We start from the raw sequence: 18,209 nt of genomic DNA, 5'->3' as shown, positions 1-18,209 counted from the left end.
CGACTGATGAAGCAGTAATGAAAATGCTTTTATATATAATATATACTATATGTTATATTTAGTTGATGATTATTTGTTCTGTGCATCTTGGTTCGCTAATTACCTCACTAAATGTTAGAGATGTTTTTTTTTGTTGTTGTTGTTTGTTTAATTAAAATACATGGTAAATTCACTCACCTTGCAATAAATGCCTCCCACGAAGCATCAGTAATGTATCTGTCTGAAGTATTCCTTCCACACACACACGTCCAAATTTCCTGACCCCCCTCTGCTTTAATTTCATTGGTTGAATCTGTGAACCAATCATTTTCCTTTCTGCCCTCAGAGCATGTTAAACTCCCATTTGCCATTCAAGTGTTGATAAAAGAGATTGCTTGAAGCAAGCATAGGCTCTATTCTGTTTTGTTTAAAAAAGTAAAATAAAAACTCCCTTCAGGCCCCAGAGCGGAGGAGTTCTGGCACTGATCTGAAGTGAGTTCAGCACATCCAGACCAGAAACAGAAACAGCAGAATGGAGACGCACATCTGGACTCTCTTCATGTGGGGTGAGAGATTTCTTCACAAGACACAAATCATCCATCCAGAAGTGTTTCTACTTTCTTGTAGTGTTCAGAGGCAGACAAAGTACACACCTTCATTACTTGAGTGAAAGTACAGATACTGCTGGTCAAATACTACTCCACTACAAGTGAAAGTTGTAAAGACAGATTTTTACTTAAGTAAAAGTACGGAAGTACATGTTTTTAAAAGTACTTAAGTATCAAAAGTAAAAAGTAAATGCACTGTTTTATTGTCGCATTGTTGTATACTTACAATACCTTATGCCACTAATGCAACCTACTGAATACACTGATTAGCTTGTGTTATCTTTGGAATTAAGAGCTTTTATGTTAGCAAACCTATAGAAATGGAACAACTGAATGAAGATAATCATATTTATTTTTTTTATTTAATACTCCTACAACTACATTGAACTCATTTTAATACTTGTTTAAAAGTTACAAATTTCCTTTTCAAATAGATATTGAAGTCTATGATATGGTTCATTTTAGGCAAACAAAGCAAACATTGAAAAGAAAACAAACCTTTAGACTCTTCAGAAAGCGGGATCGTGCTCTCTCAGTATGTTCATGGGTGTGCAGGTTGCACCAAAGAACCGTCTTTTTGAATTTTGCCATCAACTGATCAGTGTTCATAAAATGCTCAGAAATCAATGAACTTCACAACATGTGGCTACGGTTGGGTAATCTGTGAATTTGATCCATTCCGATTCTGATTCTTCTTATTGATTTCAATTCTTATTGATTGCCAGTTTAGATTCCAAAGTTTTCATTTAGCCGACTTTTTGATAATTTGTTTGCAAAATAATTATTATAAAAATTATATATATATATATATATATATATATATATATATATATATATATATATATATATATATATATATATATAATGTATTTATGTGCAGTGTTTTGACAGTAAAATAATGTTCAGATTTATATATTTCCCGACCAGTTTTAAGCAACAATTTACCAGAAGGCCTAAGTTTATACAGTATATATATATATAAGTAAAGTGAGGGCAGCGATTTTGACAGAAAAAAGGGTTCAGTGAATCTGAAAATGCACACACTGTAAAAACTGCTACATATAACAACTTTCTACTTGGGGACCTTGATATAAATGTAGTTGAGTAAAAGTATGATATTTGTCTTTCAAATGTAGTGAAGTTAAAGTCGCAAGTTTCCAGAAAAATAATACTCAAGTAAAGTACAGATACTCAAAAGTGTAGAGGAGGCGGGGACGGTTGCAACAGGGGACAGTTACAACATGACTTATTCCTCCGATCAGGAATGAGGTAGAGTGATGATACTCATACTGCACATGCTTAGTTAGCCCCTCCCCCGATCTGAAAGAAATCAGCCATTTGTGACCATTCCTTCAGGGAAAAGCTAATTTTGAGGTAAAAAAGTATTTTTTTTTAATGTTCAGAATATTTCTCATACTGTCTAAACTGTTTTTGTGAAGCATTATTCATTCATATAATTTAAATCAGTGTTTTTTTTAGCTTCTAATAGGCATAGCTATCAAGTGTTAAAGCTATTGTATCTAGCTAGTATAGTAAGTTTCATCATGGCTGACAGAGTGGGGACAGTTGCAACAGCATGCTTATCACAACATTGATGTAAAAGCTTGTCATATTAACATAATACAATTATAATTTCTTGGATTAATAAATAACCCATTCAATACCCAGGTATCCCTCCTTTTTTTAAGTACATACTCTCAAACTAGGCCACAGTGTAGTCTGTAATTTTTCTTTGTTTACAGTATGCCACGAGCCACGAGAGAGGAAACGCACAACAGATAGGGGTGTCCCTCTACCTGTTCTGAAGTCAGCAGCAAATATAGTGAAGGATGAACTCATTTATTTCTCTCTAAACCTCTCTCTGTTATACACGCATACACTATCTTACACACAGACACACACACACACACACACACACACACACACACTCACTCACACACACACACACGCACACACACACACGCACACACACAGACAGACACAGTTCATTTCAGGAGTTCACAGAAGTAGTTCAGTAAATTTTCAGTCTAGATTTTCATTAAAAATATTTTGTTGGTCAATTTTTTTTAGGCCTAATAATTAACCAAAACATGATTGTTACTTGTTCTTTTACTAGTCTTTGTATTTTTATGGCCAATTTAACAAATTCAACAATTTAACCAATATACATTTTGTATGTTCACAAATAAAATAAAGAAATTGCAATATAATGTTATATAATGTTTCTTTATTATTACATTTTAATAAGTGTTGCAACTGTCCCTGTGGACTGTTGCAACCGTCCCCTGCTAGGGGTCAGTTGCAACATTTCACTTTGTCTGTTCAAGTTTAAATTGTACATATATTATCATATGTATGCATGTAACAGCACTGTGGGTGGGTATCTGACAGATGTGGGTTTAATATATAAAGATTTTGGCTTTCCACAAAAAACTGTCTCTGAGAAACTGAAGGAAATACAAAAAGTGTTGCAACCGTCCCCACTCTCCCCTACTTAAGTACAATACTCAAGTAAATTTACTTCGTTACTGTCCACCTCTGGTAGTGTTTGTGTGTGAAGAATATTTTCTTACATTTTCATGAAGTGAAAGCGCCGGAGCTGTAAGTTATGTGTCAGTAAGTCTCTGTTCTGGAGCCAGAGCCCGTTCTGCGTGTTTCCACAGACTGGAGAACTGACCGCTGCTGTGTGTTGTGACTGTAAACAGAGTAAAACAAACACTGCATGTAGAGCGGCTCTTCTGTTATTACTCTGTTCACAGTACTGCGAGTGATTCTAGCGTTCATACTACTGAAGCAACTCTTCTGTTCTGACAGATATCGAAACTTAAACCGTTTATTCTCAAGCTGGCTCTCTCTCTCTCCAGCACGCGCAGCTTTATATATTTAGACATGTTTAGCGACATATGTTTACATTGCTCACTGAAGCTGCGTTACACAGTCAAGTCAAGTCAAGTCAAGTTGAGCTTTATTGTCATTCCGCTACATGCGGGGGCATACAGTGGAACGAAATGTCGTGCCTCACAGGACCACGGTGCTACATAAATACAGGCATACAACAATGGAGTAAGACAATATAAACCTATACACAAATATCCTACTGATAGATTTTGACTACACTGTAAAACCCAACAAGTTAGGGTAACTCAAAAGTTTGAGGAAACTGATTGCCTTAAAACATTTAAGTTTTTTTAAACTAATAGTGATGAGTACTCTGAACTTATTTCAGTTGAGTTCACTAAAACAAGATATACATTGCAGTTAAGTAATTAAATGATTAATTAAGTGCTGATTGAGCATTAGTGATGGACACCTGCTGTTAACAAACAGAATCACTGACAGAAAAAGAAACACAAGAACTACAACTGACTTTAGACACATGCTAAGATGAAATCAACTGAATTAAAATACATTAAATCTCAAGATCTGATTAAACAACCCCACAAACAGCATCACCAGCTCCACTTATTAATAACCAGACTGACTTTATTACTGTCAGACATCTACAGAAGATCTTATTGAGAATTAACTAAGGTTTAGATGTTGATTTGTTTCAATTGAAGTAACCATGTTAGAGATCAGTGTCTGCTTTAGTTGGGCTCTTGACCCTTGACTTCTGTGTTAGTAGTGTTTTTTTTTTTTCCTCTTTTCTCTGGCTGTTATAACCATGTGTTTTTCAAACATATTTGTTACAACTCAAAAGCGCAGAGGAAGTGGTCAGTAGTTGGTTGTTATATGTTTATAATGACAATCATCTATTAGTGAGCTGATCTCATTGAGAATGAACACATCTGTGTCTAACCTCTGATTAAATTAATGTATTGATTATAGTAAAAGCGATTCTAAAAGCCACTGGTTCTGTGACAGTCAGTTAATATAAAAGACTTTCTAAACAGTTTGTCCACAAAAAGTTGTAATCTATGGAAGTAATTAGACTCACACAGACATCAGCAATCAGCTTGTGAACCTCAACAATGGTGACCATTAAAAAAATATAATAATAATAATTTTGCAATGCATGCTGGGTACTAGCATAGTACAAAACTCATCCATGGCTCCCAGCATGCATTGCTGCATTATTTTTTTTTAATTTATTTTTTAATGGTCACCATTGTTGAGGTTCACAAGCTGGTTCTTGATGACTGTGTGAGTCTAATTTCTACCATAGATTAAAACTTTTTGTGGACAAACTGTTTGTAAAGTCCTTTATATTAACTGACTGTGACAGAACCAGTGGCTCTTAGAATCACTTTTACTATAATCAATATGTTCATTCAATCAGACACGATGAGTCTATGTTAAATCTCTATGACATCAGCTCACTAATAGATGATTGTCATTATAAATACATAACAACCAACTACTGATCATTTCCTCTGGGCTTTTGAGTTATAACAAACATGTTTAAAGAACACATAGTTACAACAACCAGAGAGAAAAAAGAAACAGAACTACTAACACAGAAGTCAATGGTCAAGAGCCCAAGTAAATCAGACACTGATCTCTAACATGGTTACTTCAGTTGAAACAATAAATCAACATCTAAACCTTAGTTAATTCTCAATAAGATCTTCTGTAGATGTCAGTCGTGTTATTAATAAGTGGAGCTGGTGATGCTGTTTGTGGGGTTGTTTAATCAGATTTTGAGAGTTAATGCATTTTATTTCAGTTGATTTCATCTAAGGCTGTGTCTAAAGTCAGTTGTAGTTCTTGTGTTTCTCTTTCTGTCAGTGATTCTGTTTGTTAACAGCAGGTGTTCATCACTAATGCTCAATCAGCACTTAATTAATCACTTAATTACTTAACTGCAATGTATATCTTATTTTACTGAACTCAACTGAAATAAGTTCAGCGCACTCATAATTGTTAGATTTAAAAACTTAAAAGTTTTAAGACAATAAGTTTCATCAAATGGTTTGAGTTATCCTAACTTGGGTTTTTAAGGCAATTGGTTTACTCAAACGGTTTGAGTTACCGTCACTTGTTGGGCATATATCTTATTTAGTGAACTCAACTGAAATAAGTTCAGAGTACTCATAACTATTAGTTTTAAAAAACTTAAATATTTTAAGACAATAAGTTTCATCAAACGGTTTGAGTTAACTTAACTTGTCAGGTTTTTAAGGCAATCGGTTTACTCAATCGGTTTGAGTTACCCTAACTGTTAGGTTTTACAGTGTATAAATATAAATATACTATCTATAAAAAAAGTACCTATACAAACAAAAAATACAAACTATACAAACTATACGAATGATTCAGATAAGTACTGTACATGTGCAAGGAGAAACATTGAGTTCAAGCAGCTGGCTGGGGAACAGTGCAGGATGATTTGTAGTGCATGAGCATGTAAACATACATATATTACTGAGTTCTTTTTGTGGGATTTGTGTACACACAGCAGTGTGTGTGAAAAGTGACTAGTGCGCATAGAGGAGGAGAGTGTGCTACTACAGGTGGTTTGTACAGGCCCACTCACCTGTGTGTAGCACACTTGAATTGCACGTTACATGTTACAGGAGGTAGGGGTTTGTATGGGGGTTCAGAGAGGCGGGGTGATTTGAGTTCAGGGCTCTCACAGCCTGGGGAAAAAGCTGTTGAGCAGTCTGGCAGAGCGGGCTCTGATGCTCGTACCGTCTTCCTGATGGTAGGAGCTGGAAGAGACTGTGGGAGGGTGTGTGGAGTCCTTCACGATACTATTGGCTTTGCTGGAGCATCGTGTGAGGAAAATATCCAGGATGGAGGGAGAGGGGCACCGATGATCCTTGCAGCGGTGTTCACTGTCCGTTGTAGGGTCTTGCGGTCTGCTGCGGTACAGTTCCGTACCAGACAGTGATGCAGCTGGTCAGCACACTCTCAATGGTGCCCCTGTAGAAAGTGGTGAGGATGGGTGGAGGGAGACTTGCTCTTTTCAGCCGGCGGAGAAAGTGTAGGCGCTGTTGTGCCTTCTTGGAGAGTGACATGGTGTTGGTGGACCAGGTGAGATCCTCTGTGATGTGCACCCCAGGAATTTAGTGCTGCTGACTCTCTCCACAGGCGAGCTGTCGATGGTCAGTGGGGGTGATCACGGAGTTTCTCCTGAAGTCCATCACAACCTCCTTTGTCTTACTCACATTGAGGGACAGGTTGTTAGTGCCACACCATAAAGCCAGCTGTGCCACTTCCTCTCTGTAGTGCGTTTCATCGTTGTTGCTGATGAGGCCTACCACTGTTGTGTCATCAGCGAACTTGATGATGTGGTTGGAGCTGGACTTGGCAGTGCAGTCGTGGGTCAGCAGCGTGAAGAGCAGTGGGCTGAGCACACAGCCTTGTGGGGCACCTGTGTTCAGTGTGGTAGTGCTCGAGGTGTTGTGGCCGACACGGACTGACTGAGGTCTTCCGGTTAGAAAGTCCAGGATCCAATTGCAGAGGGAATTGTTAAGGCCCAGCAGGTTGAGTTTATTTATGAGCTGTTGTGGGATTATTGTGTTGAATGCTGAGCTGAAGTCAATGAACAGCATTCTAACGTAGGAGTCTTTATTTTCTAGGTGGGTAAGAGCTAGGTGGAGAGTGGAGGAAATTGCATCGTCCGTAGAGCGGTTCGGACGGTATGCAAACTGGAGCGGATCGAGTGTGTTGGGGAGGCTGGTTTTGATGTTGTGCATGACTAACCTCTCAAAGCACTTCATCATGATTGGAGTCAGTGCTATGGGACGGTAGTCATTTAGACAGGACACAGGTGATTTCTTTGGTACCGGTATGATTGTTGTGGATTTGAGACATGTGGGGACGACTGCCTGGCTCAGCGAGGTGTTGAAGATATCTGTTAGGACATCTGTCAGCTGTGCAGCGCAGTCTTTCAGTACACGGCCAGGTATGTTGTCGGGACCCGCAGCCTTGCTGATATCAGTATAGCCAGTATAGCATAGCATGTTGCAGCAGTATAGCATGTTGCAGCATGTTGATGGTTGTGATTGTGTTGTTAATAATGGGTTAGAGTTAGACTGACTGACTGATTTTGTGGAACAAGAATGAATTTCTAGGCTGGATCGGCTCAGGAATCAAATCTGATATCAGAAAACTACAAAATACAGTCCAGACTGCTAAGAAAAGTATTAGCTAACACTTAGGATAGCACTTTATTTTAAGGTGTCTGTGTTACACGTGTTACATGCAATTACTATTATAATAACAATAAATTATGCATAATTACAGGAAAGTAACCCTAAACCAAACCCTAATGCTAACCCAAACCGTATAGTAGTTAATTAATATTACTTGGTACTTAAATGTATAATTACACTGGAACATGGACACCTTAAAATAAAGTGTAACCCACTTTAGATCAGGGAACACTGAACACGTTTATAGTGAATTTGTGTTTCCGAGTATTGTTGCTCCTCTGGCCACCCTTCAGGAACTGAGCACACCCAGATTAAGAAGAAGGCTAAGAAAATCCCTCACATCCAGGGCTTTTCCTCTTTGAACCGCTGCTGCGGCACTGAGAACAGCCAAAAACAAGAGTTTCTTTCCTCCGACCATCAACCTCATGAACAGTTAAATGCCCTCACATTCTCCTCACTGTGTGCAGTCAACACTATCTGCAAAACCTAACTTACTGGTAACGCTTTTATTGCCCCAGAGGAAAGAAAAATCAAAAGTGAGATCTCTTTAACATCTCAAATATTTCTCCTAGATAAAAATGAGCTTACATGAACATCAAATGGAGATTTTTGCTTGAGTCTCACACTTGTCTCCAGACACAAAAACTCTAAAACTCTCACAATGGTCTCCTTTAAAGCTTTAGAAGAGATCTCAACATCTTTACAAAGTCAAGCACTTGAAAGGTACAAAATGAAGTAAAAAAACAAAAAACAAAACAACAATCCATATATTCAAAGTTTAAGGCTATATATTAAATGTGAAATACACATTAAATGGCTTATGACTCAATCTTTTACTAATTTTATTATTAATAAACTGTGTCTCTGGCTTCTCCAGCGTCTCTTTCAGAAGCCTTCAACATCGACACTGAACATCCACTGAGATTTAACGGCACGCGGAAGATTTCTTTGGTTACAGCGTTTATCAGACGGAGTTTGGAAGCAGGAAGCAGTGAGTCTCACACACACACACACACACACACACACTGGTGTGGTCTGCTGTGTCTGATTGATTGTGCGGTGTGTGTGTGTGTGTGTGTGTGTGTTTCTCAGGATCATTGTTGGAGCTCCATTACAAGGGAACTCAACAGGGGAGATGTACAGCTGCTCTGCAGATCTGCAGTCCTGCAAACGTCTGCAGCGTCCAGGTATCATCTCTCAGTGACTGCTGTGGACTTTCTCTGCTTTAATACTGAGCTGATGATGTTCTGCTGGCCTTTGACAGGTTCAGAGAGCGTCCGCTTCTTCGGCATGTCTGCTGCTGCGTCGTCTGCTGCTCTGACTGTAAGTTCACTGTCTCTGATCGCCAAACTCCTTCATGACATGCTAATGACGTGTGTGTGTTTCTCAGAGCTGCAGTCCGTATGTTCCTCATGAGTGTGATGGAAACTCCTATCTGAACGGCATTTGCTACCAGTTCAACAGCAGCTTACAGGCCGTCTCCAACTTCACCGCTGCTTACCAAGGTCTGACGAGTCTCTCACACAAACCAAGACTTAAGTTTAACAATCTCAGACTTCAATAGTTCTGACAAGTCTCTCACACAAACCCAAACATAAGTTTAACAATCTCAGACTTCAATAAGTAATTCTACTAAAAGTCAAATTGACTTAATATTTAGTAATAGGCCTGAGATAATTGTGAAATCTTTTAATATGTTAACTGGCCTGTCTGACCATAATATGATCTTGATGACTAGGAAATTAACTAAGAAGAGGTTTAGCTCATTTGCTAAGAAATGTGAATCTTCTGGGATACCAAAGAATAACCAGGAGAATTTTAAATGCGCTATTCAACAGATAGAATGGGATAATCTGCTATTGGGTACTGATTATGAGGAAGATAGTCAAATTTGAACAAAAAGACTAGAAAATATTATTAACCTCTTAACTGTCACCGTCCACCCTGTGGGACGCCTACCTTTACTTCACTATTTTACAATTAAATCCTAATCTAATCATGACAAACTATATATCGTTGGAAAGGTCTAAGACTCCTAAATAGGTATTTTAACACTTTTTCTGTTAAAAAATAATGTAGGAAAATAGATTAATTTATGACCAGAGGTGTCAAATCCAGGGTCAGAAAGTAAAAGTCCTGCCATGTGTTTATTCCACCCATGAACTCAGCAGCTGATTTCACCAGAGGAGGAACCAAGCCATTCCTTTCAAGTCACAAGCAAGTTTCGAGTCAAATCCCAAGACCTCAACGAGTTGAGGTAATTAAGAGATAATTGAGAGACTAATTAAATGTTGATTGTGCATTAGTGATGAACACCTGCTGTTATTGAGAATTACAGAGGATCAGATGTTGATGTTTTATTGGTTAAAATGATGCCACCATCATGGAGATCAGTGTTTGCTTTAGTTGCGCTCTTGACCCTTTTAGTAACTGAGAATGGATTGCTTTTAAGCAATTGCAATATTGCTTCACAACAAACATTTGCACATTGCTGAGTTAAAAGCTTGAGAAAGCAGATGAGCTTACACTTTTGGCTTTTATGTCACTTGAATGAACATTATGAAGGTGTCTCTCTTTGGTTTATTTAGTGATGTTCAGCTGTTACAGAACTGCAGGAATTTACTATTAAATAAATGCCATCGTAATATTAAATATTGGAAAAAATTAAGAATTATTTTGCTCAGGCTTTTAGACATGAACACTTATCATACGATCCTCAACAGTGGTGACAATAATTATTCATACTGTGGTGTTACCCAGCATGCATTGCAGCATGAAGCATTTTGTTGATTGTCACCATTGTTGAGATTCATACGCTGGTTCTTGATGTCTGTGTGTGTCTGAGTAGGACTGGAGTTTAAATATTTAAATGCATTAGATTTCAACTTTTTTCTCTATAACTACTACAGCAGCAAATTCATTGCGTATTGTGGTTTCACACAGTTGTTTATTCAAAAGCAATGTGGATGCAAACAGGTAAGCACCTGATGATTACCTCATCATATGAAAACAACTAACAGTTGCTCACTGCACAGCACTGATCTCTCCGCTTTACAACAGCACATGCATTGCTACATAGAGACCTAACACAGGAGTCAAGGGTCAAGAGCCCAACTAAAGCAAACACTGATCTACATGATGGTGGTATCATTTTAACCAATAAAACATCAACATCTGATCCTCTGTGATTCACAGTAACAGCAGGTGTTCATCACTAATGCACAATCATCATTTAATTAGTCTCTCAATTATCTCTTAATTACCTCAACTCGTTGAGGTCTTGGGATTTGACTCGAAACTTGCTTGTGACTTGAAAGGAATGAGTTGGTTCCTCCTCTGGTGAAATCAGCTGCTGAGTTCATGGGTGGAATAAACACATGGCAGGACTTTTACTTTCTGACCCTGGATTTGACACCTCTGTTTATGACAAGAGTGCACCTGAAAAAAATCTACATCATGACATGAATTCTGACCTTTGTCACAGAAAGTCTTCTTAGTTGCCTTTTTCTCTATCACGAATTAGAAATCATAAGAAATTATTTATCAGTAGAAAACTTAAAATTTCAAAATTCATCCTTTGAAACCCATTTTAAAATCAGACATTGCATTACCATGTAAATGGTACATTAAAATCATGTTACAAAATATTTTCATTCATGAATTATAAAAATTAAGTTTCGATAGTGCACTATAATGTCTCTGTTCAAAACTGTGGGTGACAGTTAAGGGGTTAAAGAATATACTTACAAATTTAGTTATATAAAGAAAAAAAAAACATGGTACCATGGATAAATGTAGATATTATAAATTTTATGAAAGAAAGGGATCATGCTTTAAGAATCTCACTAAAAAGTAAACTAAGTCATGATAGACATGGATTTACTATGTTAAGGAATTGTGTGGTAAAGAAATTAAGAAAAACTAAAGCAGACTCCTTCCTTACCATAATAGATAAAACAAGAGGCAATCCTAGAATTATTTGTAACCAGTTAAAAAAACTAACAGGACAACATAATGAAGACAGGAAAATTCTAGAACTTAAGGTAAAGTCATTAAACAATCCAGCTGAAGTAGCAGAAATTTTTAATCATCATTTTATTGACTCTGTAGATACCATTACACGTTGCTTTGTGCCTGCGTATACTAATGTCTGTCCAGTTACAACAGTGGAGCCTGTTTTTAGTATAAGACCTGTTAGTGATTTGGATGTTATGAGAACAATTACATCTCTTAAACCATCTAGAGTAAAAGACAAAAATGGTATGGATGTTATTATGCTCAAAGAGTCTAGCTCGACACTAATCAAACCTATTACTGGAATTATTAACCTTTCAGTTTCTCAGGGTAAATTTCCAAGTGTTTGAAGTCGGCTGTTGTTGTTCCAGTATTTAAAGATGGAGATCCCTTTTCTGTTGATAAGTATAGGCCAATCAATATCTTACCCACCATTTCTAAGGTTATGGAGAAATTAGTTGCAGAGCAAATTAGTCATCATTTGAATAATAGTTATTTTTCTTTGCATCAAATGCAGTTTGGTTTTAGAGCAAAGTAATCAACAGAGACGGCAAATTGTTTTTTTTTTAATAGAAAATATTAAAACTCTTTTAGACAAAGGTGGTGTAGTTGGAGTCGTGTTCCTTGATCTGAAGAAAGCCTTTGACAATGTTAATCATATAATTTTTATGTCTAAGTTATCTAGTTTCAATTTCTCTTTGCATACACTCAATTGGATAGAATCATATCTGTCAGATCGACTTCAGTGTGTTAGAGTACAAAATCACCAATCAACTGATATAGGTACTTCTACTGGTGTTCCTCAAAGATCTATTTTGGGTCCACTGTTCTTTGCTCTATATATAAATGATCTTCATTTGGCATGTCCTGGTATTAATATACAAATGTATGCGGATGATACTGTAATCTATTTACATGGTAATAGTTTCACACAAGTTGCAAATTACCTTACAAATTAGAATTGCTTGCAACTAAATGTTTCCAAAACAGTATGTATGTTTTTTTCGAAGTCAAATAGTTTGACTAAAGAGCCGGATGTTTATGTGTCAGGGCTGAGGCTGCAGGTAGTGTCCCAATATAAATACCTTGGAATACTGATTGATTCTAAACTTACATTTAAAGCTCAGGTTAAAAAGGTTTGTAAGCAGGTTAAATTCAATCTCTATAATTTTAGGTTTATACAAGATTATATGCAGCTAAGATGTACATTCTATGGTTATTCCTCACATGACTTACTGTTTAACGACTTGGTCTCAGGTGAGTTTAATGACTTCAGAACCATTATATAAACGTACCTTAAAGTTCTTGACAAGAAACCAGTACATTTTCATCATTGTTCAATATTGAAAAAGTATAATCTGCTGAGTTGGGAAAACATGATTAAGTATGCAAATGCATGCTTGATGTATAAGATCATTTATGGTTTAACTTCTCCCCCTCTTAATCAGTTAGTCAATGTTAGAACAACTGTTTATCGTTCTACAAGAGGTGCATTGAGAGGAGACTGTGTTATACCACTTAGACGGAGTAAGTTTAGTCAATCCGCATTTTCTGTTAAAGCTGCACGAGAATGGAACACTATTCCGACAACCATAAGAGATCTAGATACATACTGACGAGTCTTAAACCAAGACTTGAGTTTAACAATCTCAGACTTCAACACTGTAAACCATGTGTTGCTTGGTTTCGTTTCATTTGTAGGTATATGTATCAACAAAACAATTAAAGATTAAGGACATGATGTTATGTTATATACTTATGTGAAAAATATGTATTTGGTTTGATGTTTCTGCAGAATGCACCAAGAGAGAAGTCAATCTGGTGTTTCTCTTTGATGGATCCAGCAGTATGAGAACATCTGAGTTTGAACTGAACAAATACTTCATTAAAGATGTCATGAAAAAACTTTCAAACTCATCCATAAAGGTAAAACAATACATCTGTTTAAATGTGTAAATAGTGAACATGTGAAAATGAGTGTGTAAAAGTGTACAGTACAAATAATGTAGTGTGTATTGAGGTGTGGACATGATGTCTAATGATGATAATGTTGTTGTTTGTCATCTTTCTGTTTGTCAGTTTGCTGCTGTCCAGTTTTCAAAAAATGTACGAACTGTGTTTGACTTCAATGATTATCAGAACGGCTTCGCTGAACAGAAACTCATGAAAGAGAAACACATGCAATCTCTCACAAACACACACAAAGCAATCAACTACGTTCTGTGAGTGAAACCTTCACATGAATATGAATGATTACTGAATTTATACTTTCAGAGAGAAAAGACTAGAAATGAACATGGATGAAAATTAAATATGGTTCACGCTGTAGTTTTTCTGGAATTTCAAACACACTGTTGCCAAATTTGGACTTTTATTTTTCTATAAATTAGACGTTAAAAACATACTGGTCTAGAAACTACAGAAGCACATTGACATGGAGGCTGAAAGCTGTTCATATGTTATGATTTATGATATATCATATCATCAGAAAGAATCTGCTGAATAACGTGTCGTCTGGAGCTGATCTCAACGCTCAGAAAGCTCTGGTGATCATCACAGATGGAGACCCCAGTGATAACGATGATAATAATGTCCTCAACAGATGTGATAAGCAGAATACCCTCCGTTACATCATCGGGGTGAGTTTCCTTAAAGCTCTGGCATGTCATTTACATTGTATGTTCAGATAGTTTGGTGATTGGGTGTTGCTAGACATACAGAAATGACACACTTCACTGTTGTTCAGGTGGGAAACCTCGATTTAACTAAACTCGTTCAGCTGGCATCAGAACCAAAACACAACAACACCTTCTACATTCAAAACTACAGAGGACTCGAAGGACTTCTTGACAACCTGCAAAAAAAGATCTACAACACTGAAGGTAAAATGCAAATGTAAGGAAAATGGAAGTTATTGAATAGAACCAACTAATGAAGAATGTACTGGCGATTGTAAAAGTGTTTCTTCTATGTTTCAGGTTCAAAGGAGGCACACAGCAGAGACAGAGAGTTATCACAGAGTGGATTCAGTGTCGTCTACTATGAGGTAAGAGATATGAAGTATATATATATTTCACTTTGTGTGATTTCTGTTAAGGCAAGGTTTCCAAAGCTAGTGTTTGTGAGCCTCTGGGGGCTCTTGAGGGAGCTGCACACAGTAAAACCCCCAGTGTTAAATCAACACTCCCAGTGTATATATAATCCACACTCAGAGTGTTAAAAAAGTAACACTGAAGCAGTGTTAAAGTTAATGAGATAATTAGTGTAGTAATTGAGTGATGATTGAGCATTAATGAAGAACACCTGCTGTTAACAAACTGAATCACTGAAAGAAAGAGAAAGAAGAACAGAAAAAAAGAGACGAGACGAGCAGAAATACAAGAACTACAACTGACTTCAGTCACAGCCTTAGATGAAATCAACACAAGATAAAAGAAGACATTAAATCTCTCAAGATCTCAGCAGAGGATGATTAAACAACTCCACAAACAGCATCACCAGCTTCACACGTTACTAACCAGACTGACTTTAGATGTTGATGTTTTAGTTTTGTTTGAATTACCATTATCGAGGTCAGTGTTTGCTTTAGTTGGGCTCTTGTCCCTGGACTTAAAACTTTACAGTTACTTTGGCTGCCATAACTGCGTGTTTGTTTAGACATGTTAGTTAGGGCGAAATTAAAAAAAGCCAAGAGAAAGTGTGATCATGAGCTGGTTACGTTAATAAAGATGTAATCAGTGCACAGTGGCTTGAGTAATTGAATTAATTTGGAGTGTAGTCACTGGTAGATTTATTAGTTCATTTTGTTTTTGAGATTATACACATACAGACAAGTTTAATCTGAGAGACTTTTGAAACTTTTTGTGTTAAAAGAGCAATTTTCTTCATCAAACAGACTTCAAGACTCAGCGTATGAATCTCAACAATGGTGACAATCAACATAAAGCTCCATTTCGCAGTGCATTCTGGGAGCACCAATCAAAACTAATCCATGACTCCCAGCATGCAATGCGACATGAATAAATTATGCAGCTGTCTTAGTATTTTCTTTTATTCTTACCATTTCCTTTTGTTTTGCTATTTTGTTGTGGCTTTTAGTAGCGTGTTTTGTAATGTTCACAGAGGATCTGTTTATCTGAATAAGTTGATTGTCACCATTGTTGAGATTCATACGCTGAGTCTTGATGTCTGTATGATAATGCAGTTTTAATCTTTTTGTGCCAATTTACTTTTAAAAGCCTTTCAGATTAATCTTAAAACTGATGGATCAACCTTTATATTTTATGTGAATAAAAAAAAAAAATCAATCAATGGCAATGCTCTGAACGAAATCAGTTATGGAAATCACTAAATGCTGGTGATTTCTTTATAGAAGTCTAACCATCAATACCCTAGCGCCATAACTAACATGTCTAAACAAACACGCAATTATGGCAGCCAAAGGAATTGTAATATTTTAAGTCAAGGGTCAAGAGCCCAACTAAAGCAAACACTGACCTCGATAATGGTAATTCAAACAAAACTAAAACATCAACATCTAAAGTCAGTCTGGTTAGTAACGTGTGAAGCTGGTGATACTGTTTGTTGAGTTGTTTAATCATCCTCTGCTGAGATCTTGAGAGATTTAATGTCTTCTTTTATCTTGTGTTGATTTCATCTAAGGCTGTGGCTAAAGTCAGTTGTAGTTCTTGTTTTTCTGCTCATCTTGTCTCTTTTTTCTGTTCTTGTTTCCTTTCTTTCAGTGATTCAGTTTGTTAACAGCAGGTGTTCTTCATTAATGCTCAATCATCACTCAATTACTAAACTAATTATCTCATTAACTTTAACACTGCTTCAGTGTTACTTTTTTAACACTCTGAGTGTGGATTATATATACACTGGGAGTGTTGATTTAACACTGGGGGTTTTACTGTGCAGGGGGTTTATGAGTTGATGAAAAGCTAATAAATCATAAAATCATAAAATGTACATTTAGATAAATACTTTTAAAGAATAAGACTGAATAATTTATTAATGCACCTGCATGGCATGACCATTAACCATTAAACAGAGAACTGTGGACGTGAATTTGTTTTTAAATTGATGTTAATAAATGATTGTTAATAAATGTTGTTAATAGGCTAACATAAAATCTTAGGGTCCCAAAAACATTAGTAAATCAGCAGTGGTTAGTTCTCAGCACAGACTTGAAAATGCTCAGAAAGTGGCCGTGATCAGCTGCGGAGTGAAGAGACAACAGCGTGTTTGGATTCAGACAGTTTTATTTTGCTCGTTAATGCATCTCTTTCTGACAGAGACAGATCTAGATTCAGTGGTAACAGAGATCAATATATCAAAGAAAATTCAGAAGTGATCAGATAATGCTACATCCTTAATAACAACCCAGTCAACACGTGAGGTCACGCGGTGATCACAGTGACATCACACCATTCTCATACGGTGATACTCACAGTGTGAGTAATATGTGAACTCATTGTGAATTCAAAATTTTGAGCAGGTTGAGAGGAGGCAGTTCAAATATCAGTCACCGGGGTACAGTCTACTTCCTGTTTCTCAACACTATCACAGAGATATCACAGTGCTCTCACATGATGAGGTCACGAGTGCACGCCCAGCTAACAGATTTCTGTTATAAGAACCTTCTCCAAATATACAACTGACTTCCAGACACAGACTTAGATGAAATCAACTGAAATAAACAAATCACGAGCTTCACTCATTATTAACCAGACTGACTTTATTTCTGTCAGACATCTACAAAAGCGCTTATGGAGAATGAACAGAGCTTTAGATGATGTTTTATTGTTTTGTTTGACGTTACCATCGTGGCGGTAGTGTTTGCTTTAGTTGGGCTCTTGACCCTTGACTTTATTACATTATACATTTTGGGGCTGCTGTAGCTGTGTTTGTAAAGCACGTTTGTTATGGCAAGGAAAACCAAAAGAGACTGCAAACAGGTGATATTGGTTTGTTACTGATGATAACAACACCACCGTCATCACCTAGATTCAATATGCGGTCTTGGTTTTGGGAAGTCGTGGCCTAATGGTTGGGCGTCAGACTCATAATCCAAAGGTTGTGGGTTCGAGTATCGGGCGGCAGGCATTGTAGGTGGGGTAGTGAATGTCTAGTGCTCTCTCCACCCTCAATACCACGACTGAGGTGCCCTTGAGCAAGGCACCGAACCCCCAACTGCTCCCTGGGCGCCACAGCATAAATGGCTGCCCACTGCACTGGATGGGTTAATTGCAGAGCACAAATTCCAAGTCACGTCACTTTCATAATCAAAGAATTATGAAAGAATAATAAAAGCAAAAGACACAAAAAGTATTAACTACGCCGATTCTTGATGTTTCTATTTGTGTTTAAGTGAGAGTGTATGCATCTCAACAATGGTGACAATCAAAAGCTTCATGCTGCAATGCATGCTGGGTACCTAGTCTCTGTGCAGTGAGTGCACTTTGACCTCACATTAGTATGAGCACACAGTGAGGACGCTGTGAGGTTA

The 18,209-nt window shown here is 37.1% G+C and overlaps 1 protein-coding gene across 1 annotated transcript in view; it reads left to right on the top strand.

Moving 5' to 3' along the window:
• Positions 1-210: 210 nt before the first annotated feature.
• The window catches only part of LOC131536069 (integrin alpha-L-like), a 37,819-nt gene continuing 19,820 nt past the window's right edge, over positions 211-18,209 (top strand). Inside the window, 12 exon segments of the mRNA XM_058768728.1 lie at positions 211-225; positions 491-545; positions 8,565-8,621; positions 8,624-8,678; positions 8,780-8,874; positions 8,952-9,010; positions 9,078-9,192; positions 13,497-13,627; positions 13,781-13,923; positions 14,190-14,340; positions 14,448-14,583; positions 14,680-14,747. Of these exon segments, the coding sequence (XP_058624711.1) occupies positions 211-225; positions 491-545; positions 8,565-8,621; positions 8,624-8,678; positions 8,780-8,874; positions 8,952-9,010; positions 9,078-9,192; positions 13,497-13,627; positions 13,781-13,923; positions 14,190-14,340; positions 14,448-14,583; positions 14,680-14,747 (1,080 nt within the window).

This window comes from Onychostoma macrolepis, chromosome 01 (assembly GCF_012432095.1).
Source record: "Onychostoma macrolepis isolate SWU-2019 chromosome 01, ASM1243209v1, whole genome shotgun sequence".
NCBI lineage: Eukaryota > Metazoa > Chordata > Actinopteri > Cypriniformes > Cyprinidae > Onychostoma > Onychostoma macrolepis.
Note: the sequence above shows the minus strand (reverse complement) of the source record. Positions and strands in the feature narration are given on the sequence as shown.